General features: G+C 38.9%; 1 protein-coding gene across 8 annotated transcripts in view; it reads left to right on the top strand.

Moving 5' to 3' along the window:
* The first annotated feature begins 4 nt into the window (after positions 1-4).
* Positions 5-8,289, top strand: part of dtnbb (dystrobrevin, beta b) — a 48,827-nt gene continuing 40,542 nt past the window's right edge. For all 8 annotated transcript variants that reach the window (XM_084393161.1, XM_084393156.1, XM_084393160.1 and 5 more), the window contains exons 1-4: positions 5-1,066; positions 3,347-3,400; positions 4,452-4,519; positions 8,081-8,161. In XM_084393161.1, coding sequence (XP_084249287.1) covers positions 4,453-4,519; positions 8,081-8,161 — 148 coding nt within the window. In that variant the 5' untranslated portion in view covers positions 5-1,066; positions 3,347-3,400; position 4,452. The remainder of the gene's footprint in view (positions 1,067-3,346; positions 3,401-4,451; positions 4,520-8,080; positions 8,162-8,289) is intronic.

Raw genomic sequence — 8,289 nt, 5'->3', positions numbered from 1 at the left:
AGTGATGGGGTATTTTTGATGTAATTCAGCTGATTTTCAATATGGTATGGCTTTTATTGCTTTTACTTGTAATTATTGAAAATATTAAGAGCACAAATTTTCACTAAAATTGAATTTTGATTAGCAAATTAATTAAGTGCCAGGTGAAATGGTGACATCCAAAATGTCATCAAAATTGCATGTCATCAAAAAATGACATTTACATAAAAGCTTCACATGCAGTTTAAAGAATACGCCATTAATAATAGGCTAAATTGAATGTAAAAATGATCAGTTGACTTAACTTAAAAAAGTGAGGAAATCTGTTGCCTTAAAATTAAGTAGTAAATAAACTTAATGCGTAATTAAAAAAAAGAAATAAAAAAAGTTATGTGGAATTTTCAAGTAATTTTAAGGCAACGGGTTTCCTCAATTTATTTAAGTTAAGTCAACTGATCAGTTTCTACACTGTTATGATTTTAACAATGTACCATATTTTCCACCAAAATAGCATCATTTTTATGCCTAGGTTAGAGGACTTTTATTCTGTTTTGTTTAGCACTATATTAAGGCCCTTTAGATATCTAAACATCTTCTTTATGTGTCTGACGTAGACATAATAAGCATAAATGCAGAATACAGCTGCTCAATATTTGAGCAAGCACATTGCCCAGCATTGCATAAAACTAACGGTCGGCTAATGGCTCTATAATAATCGGGCATATGAAGAGCAATAGTGATGCACCAGTAATGGGAAAGGCAGGAGTGCTCTGCTGTCCTCTGCTGTTGGCTGATGCTCAGAGAAGCGCTCGCGCAGCCTGTGCTGCAGTTCCTACAAGACCGAATCAAACGGAACGAACGGTAACCACGGCACAAATGTGACGATGGGGAAGCGCAGCGCTACTAAATTGCGTATTATTAGGTCGGTGATTGTAAGTCTATATTAAAAAAAAAGAAAAAAAAAGTGGAACTAAAGACAGCTATGATGAAGATGATGATGATACGCCAGGAATCGAGTGCGAGACCGTTGATCGCTCTCATCAGATGCTGATGATGGTCGCGCGACCTGCGTGATTTCCTCTCGCTGGTAAGATCATCCGCTTATGATTCTTTCACATTCAGATGCAAATACAAACAGGGCACACGACCAAACGCGTCCTCAGAATATCATCTTGTGGATCTGTATGTATTTATGCACCTGATAGCATCTTATTTATTTAACATTCAATACATATATAGTTACATTTTTTAATAAGGCAGTATGCATTATGCTTAGACGTTGTCATTGTGGGTGTATTGCTATTTTAAATAGGCTATGAGTGTTTGTACAGAGTGTATTTCCGATGGTTAATCAAAATCCTCACGTTGAGTCACGTCAAATCGCGAGTCATTGTAGAGGTGCGGTGTATTACTTCTATCTTCTACAGTGGGCCTTACATTCACTCACTCAGTAGTAGCACTGCAAGATGCGATTAGACTAGCAAAACGAACGGGATGATTTGAAGCCAGAAGTCATAACGTCAGCAGTGTCTTTTACGGTCAGGAATGACATAATGCTTTCTAGTGGTGTTTTTGAACGAATCGGTACCTTTGAGCGAATCTTTTATGTGAACGAATCTTGTTCACTTCCATGCACTGACTCATATATTTTTGGTTCACTGAAGTTTCTCCCACTGCCTTCCTGTCACTAAAGTCAACATGAAATCAAAATGGACAATTCTTTTTAAAAAAAAATGGAATATTGCAATATTATAAATGATTTATCTGTGCATATTCTTATTCATATGCCCTCATTATCTTTAATCAAAAATAACTTTCTTTCGTCTCTTCTCTTCTCTTATGATGTGTTTACTGGTGTGAGGGCGGGACACCCAGGCTGTCACTCACATGGGATCACAGCAATAGCAAATGTAGTGTTGTCAAAAAATAGATTTTTCGATACATATCGATACTAAATATATGAAATGAACTCATTTTATGCAGAATAAACACGATACCATCTGCGCTTTATCGCGCTCTCATCTCTCCGACAGCGAGTTGGCACACAAACCCGCCTCCACTCACTCACTCGTTTCATTTACTCCGCATGAATATCGTTGCTGTTGCAGGGCTTGAATTTCGTCGTAAGATTGTGCGTATTGCACATAATTTTAGTCATTCCTGCAGATTTTGTGCTCACACCCAAAGAGTTCTTTTTCGCTGCTTAATGCACTTAAACGGTCAAATACACACACAAAATAATGTCAAAATGCCGGTCTTGGCAAGTATTCACATAAACACGGTCAGTTATGTTTTACATGAGCATAAATAGTTGAAAAAGAAAACGCATGTGTAACAGTATAATGGATCTGTGCGTCGCAGCCTAATATAGCCTACCTAAAATGGCAGTTTTTCCCCATGGTATCGATGTGAAAATGCTGAGTGGCTAATTACTTTGAAAAAGCTCTGTATATAAATATAATATAGATAAAGATTTGGCAGAAATAGTAGACCTAAAATAAAAAATAGAAATATGCTATTCTTAATTCAGTCGCTGTTTTGAAGACTCACAGCTGAACAGGACAAAACATTTTGTTATGAATCAACTTGATCGTGGATGAACTGAATATATCGCATGATTATAATAAATCTGCATTTTTGTAACTTTTAGAAACGCTTATATTTAAACACTCTCTTTGTAGATTATACACATTTTTTAATGATAAAAAGTCTTGTTGTGAATGGGTGAGTGAATGATTAATGTATCACTCACACAACTTGTAACCTGCAGAAATGGTCACTGAATTAGTAAATTAATGAGAACAAATGTTTTTGTTGAAACGATTCACAAGTTGAGTCAGTTGAATTAAAAAAAAAAATCCCTTCCACTTATGGAAAAAGTAAGTAAATGTGACTTGACAGCTGATGTAATGCTTTGTTGATGATGTAAGTACTAGTTACTTGAGAGCAATGATAACTGCATATTACTTAAATATTATATGCATTATATACTGTATACACACACTGTCATTAAGTTGTTCTTGTCTCTGCACATTACTTTTATTTACCGCAAATGCTAATCTATTATATATTATAGTAATCCTTTTCACAGTCATTATAGTAAGAATTCTTCCTTCATTGCTGATGTGTTCTCTGCCTGTCTCTAAAGTGGCTGCTTAGCGGCACTTGTTTCATTAGCTCACAGGATGCAGCCTGCACAGACACTATTGTCATACATAATCAGCACTTGCATAGAGCAAGAGAACTCAAATGCCCTTTTGTGAACTGGGGATTTATTCCAGGGTTTATTTTTGTATCTTTCTGTGGGTTGGATTGGGGGAGGGGTATTTCCCCAGATGTCAACATCAAAATGTTTTTCCTTATGTAGGAGCTTCCTGGTTCCTTTTGCATCACCTTCTCTGAGTCCCAGCCAACCAGACAGGTGAGTAATAGAGTGTTCAGGAGTTTCCATGTACTGAAGAAATGCATGAGTTTGCTAAAGCCAGTCAGACACCGTGATTTTGCCAAGTTAAAACATGTTCCTGTCCGAACAACATTCCTATCAGAAAACTTAGTGCTAACCACTGATCTATATAGAGAGCTGGGTTGCTCATGGCGTCATAAAAAAGTGAAGCCACTGTGTTCCCTCACATTCTATTGAATTAATAGGAAATCATCTGATTTTAATGAGAAAACCTTACCTAAAGAGTCAGCGTTTTTATATCTGTGATCTCTCTGTATATTCTTACAACGCAAACGTCCTAAACATTTAAATGGTTATTTGTTTAAAGCCGGGACTTTCCCCTGCTTATTAAAAGTTACGTTCATCTTCATTACAGTAGCGAATATCAGCTGACGGACGAGACACCTCAACATTTTGTATTACAAATGTCAAAATAATTCTTCGGAAATCTGGATACAGATTTATGCTTTGTAAGGCATGTGCACACAACTTAATTCGTCATGTAGGCTTCACTGTGGTTATGAAATTATTTTGTGTTATAGCTATAATGTTGTTTTTATTCTTACAGTAACTAAATAATTCTAAGTGTTTTAATTAACAGCATGTATTTCGAAGCAGTAAAGTTAACGACTTAAACGTTGGTTAAATTAATACTTAGCTCAACATTAAATACAAATAACACTTAATTCATATGCAAACTGTAAAAAGGAAAAAGCCATAGAATTTGAGCTGATTGGTTGATTGGAATGTTGATCCAGGAATGTGAATGTGGAATATAGATTGAGTCTTGCTTAAAGCCTTGATTAAAACTATTAATTTAATAGCTGTATTGCTGTTGTTTCTTTTTAGCTGTACATTGCTAATTGCTACATTGACATTTCTTTATAAATTATTTATGAAATACATTTAAAATATTTGCAGACACATATTCAAATGCTATCTTGTGATTTTTGTTGTTAGTGTGAGTTGCGTGTTCGTAATGAGGCCGTGGTTAAGCTGTGGTATTAAATGGACTGTTTGTGTTGTGTAGAATGATTGAAGAGGGAAGTAAAAGCAGCAAGTCCATGGTGGAGAAGAGACAGCTCTTCATGGAGATGAGTGAGTTGCTTTCAGAGTTAACAACATTTCCTGCACAATTCACCACACACGCATACACAGAGGCCTTGTCGAATCCTATTTACCCTTCACTGCCACAGGGCAATAGACTGGCACAATCTTCGTCTCTGGTTGGAAGGCAAAACTGATTTTGAGAAAACACCAGAACCAGGTTGATGGACAAATTAAAACTATGCAGTACAAATATTACATAGCTGCTTTACTGTATATATTCACAAAGTACGAGAGCATTTTTGTGCATATCATAGAATACACATTTCTGAAAAGATAGATCTCCCAAAAATAAAATTCTATCATTTAGTCGAACCGCACCAGAGTTCGTTTGCAAGATGACTGAGACCCATGTTTTCAGGGGGCTCGGTCCGCTTGTTTGGTGCTCACCAGGTTTTTGATGGCAGTGTTCACGCTTATTCAAATTAACCGCACTAACAGAGCAATCGCACCAGTAACATCTTCGAAACACAAATGAAGATGTTTTTTATTAAATCTGAGAGCTTTCTGTCCCTCCATTGAACTCTCCAGACAGTCTCTAGGCAACTAAGACTTTGACACTTTAAAAAGAGGCTTAGTCCATATTTTCTGAAGAAACTCGATCACTTTATGTTATGAACAGATTTAATTAAGGCTTTTATTCACATTTAAACATTGATCGGTGAACATAAACAGAAGCTCAACCGAACCTGCTTGACGTGCGAGAACAAACCTCTTGCTGAAGCTCAAATGTGCTGCGTTACACGACAATGAACCTCATAGATTCTTTTGGAGGCTCAACCGTGCTGCGTAACACAAGAATGAACCTTGTGCTGCATAACACAAGAATGAACCTCATTGGTTCTTGCGAAAGCTCAAATGCGCTGCGTAACACGAGACTGAACCTCATTGGTTCTTGCGGATGCTCAAACGTGCTGCATAACACAAGAATGAACCTCATTGGTTCTTGCGGATGCTCAAATGCGCTGCATAACACAAGAATGAACCTCATTGGTTCTTGCGGATGCTCAAACGTGCTGCGTAACACAAGAATGAACCTTGTGCTGCATAACACAAGAATGAACCTCATTGGTTCTTGCGAAAGCTCAAATGCGCTGCGTAACACGAGACTGAACCTCATTGGTTCTTGCGAAAGCTCAAATGCGCTGCGTAACACGAGACTGAACCTCATTGGTTCTTGCGGAAGCTCAAACGCACTGCGTAACACGAGAATGAACCTCATTGGTTCTTGCGGAAGCTCAAACTTGCTGCGTAACACGAGAATGAACCTCATTGGTTCTTGCGAAAGCTCAAATGCGCTGCGTAACACGAGACTGAACCTCATTGGTTCTTGCGGAAGCTCAAACGCACTGCGTAACACGAGAATGAACCTCATTGGTTCTTGCGGAAGCTCAAACGTGCTGCGTAACACGAGAATGAACAACATTGGTTCTTGCGGAAGCTCAAACTTGCTGCGTAACACGAGACTGAACCTCATTGGTTCTTGCGAAAGCTCAAATGCGCTGCGTAACACGAGACTGAACCTCATTGGTTCTTGCGGAAGCTCAAACGCACTGCGTAACACGAGAATGAACCTCATTGGTTCTTGCGGAAGCTCAAACTTGCTGCGTAACACGAGACTGAACCTCATTGGTTCTTGCGAAAGCTCAAATGCGCTGCGTAACACGAGACTGAACCTCATTGGTTCTTGCGGAAGCTCAAACGCACTGCGTAACACGAGAATGAACCTCATTGGTTCTTGCGGAAGCTCAAACGCACTGCGTAACACGAGAATGAACCTCATTGGTTCTTGCGGAAGCTCAAACTTGCTGCGTAACACGAGAATGAACCTCATTGGTTCTTGCGAAAGCTCAAATGCGCTGCGTAACACGAGACTGAACCTCATTGGTTCTTGCGGAAGCTCAAACGCACTGCGTAACACGAGAATGAACCTCATTGGTTCTTGCGGAAGCTCAAACGTGCTGCGTAACACGAGAATGAACAACATTGGTTCTTGCGGAAGCTCAAACTTGCTGCGTAACACGAGACTGAACCTCATTGGTTCTTGCGAAAGCTCAAATGCGCTGCGTAACACGAGACTGAACCTCATTGGTTCTTGCGGAAGCTCAAACGCGCTGTGTAACACGAGAATGAACCTCCTTGGTTCTTGCGGAAGCTCAAACGTGCTGCGTAACACGAGAATGAACCTCCTTGGTTCTTGCGGAAGTTCAAACGTACTGCGTAACACAAGAATGAACCTCATTGGTTCTTGCTGAAGCTCAAACGTGCTGCGTAACACGAGAATGAACCTCATTGGTTCTTGCGAAAGCTCAAATGCGCTGCGTAACACGAGACTGAACCTCATTGGTTCTTGCGGAAGCTCAAACGTGTTGCGTAACGAGAATTCTTTATTCTTTATTCTTTATTTCAAGGATAGCCCCTTGAGATGTACCATCTCATTTTCGAGGGGGTCCTTACAATAATAACGAACAATACAAGATAATAAAGAGTAAGTATTAAAGATAATTCCAAACACATAAGCACAAAGACACACACACACTCACATACCCACACACACTCCAACAATGCTCCCTGAAACTAGCCCCCCAATCACCAGCCAGTATTACACAGACAATTAACCTCATTGGTTCTTGCTGAAGCTCAAACGTGCTGCGTAACACAAGAATGAACCTCATTGGTTCTTGCTGAAGCTCAAACGCACTGCGTAACACGAGAATGAACCTCATTGGTTCTTGCTGAAGCTCAAACGCACTGCGTAACACGAGAATGAACCTCATTGGTTCTCACACATCAAGCAAACATGCTTGAGCTTCCGTTTACCACAACTGATATGTGAGTTGATGAATGTTTAAATGTGAATAAAAGCCTATATTCAATCTGTTCATCATATAAAGCGATCGTGTCTCTTCAGAAAATTTTGACCAAACCGTTCAACTCATATAGATTTGTTTTACGATCTCTTTATAAACTTTTTGAAGTGTCAAAGTGGTAGTTGCGTAGCTGTCAATGGAGGGACAGAAAGCTCTCAGATTTCATCTAAAAGATTTTAATTTGTGTTCTGAAGATGAACGAAAGTCTTACGGGTTTGAAACGACATAAGTAATTCAGTAATGAATGAATTTTCACTTTTGGGTGAACTATCCCTTTGGCCTTTTTTATGCCTTTAATGGATAGGACAGTGTAGAGATCAGACAGGAAAGTACGGGGTAGAGAGAAGGGTAAGGGATCGGCAAAGGACCTCGAGTCGGGAATTGAATGTGGGTCGCCAGAGTCACAGCTGTGCTATTTATGTCAGAGCACTGCCCATGAAGCTATTGGCTCTTTGTTTGCCGACAAAATTTTGCCAAGAATTGGCTAATGTGACAGGTGGTGGATTTTTGTCATTTTGGAGCTTGACAGCCTGGATCCTTGTTTACTTTATTGTTATGTTCCATGGAAGAAAGAAAGTCATACAGTTTGGAACAACAAGAGGATGAGTAAATAATGTCAGATTTATAATTTGAACAAGGGACTTCTGAAAGTGACAATACTGATGCATGTAATTTTCCCCAGGAGCACAAAACTTTGATGTAATTCGCCTCTCAACATATAGGACGGCATGTAAGCTACGATTTGTTCAGAAACGATGCAACCGTAAGTCCCTTTTACAAGTTCTCTTTACTTGTATTTACATGTATTTTGTGATGTATGAAGTCACTTTGGTTGTATATCAAGTACATTTGTTCTACTATGTAAAAAAAAAAAAAAAAATCTTGTTTTTG

The sequence above is a fragment of the Rutilus rutilus genome (assembly GCF_951802725.1).
Source record: "Rutilus rutilus genome assembly, chromosome: 21".
Taxonomy (NCBI): domain Eukaryota; kingdom Metazoa; phylum Chordata; class Actinopteri; order Cypriniformes; family Leuciscidae; genus Rutilus; species Rutilus rutilus.
The sequence above is the reverse complement of the archived record's forward strand: the minus strand, read 5'-3'. Positions and strand labels throughout refer to the sequence as shown.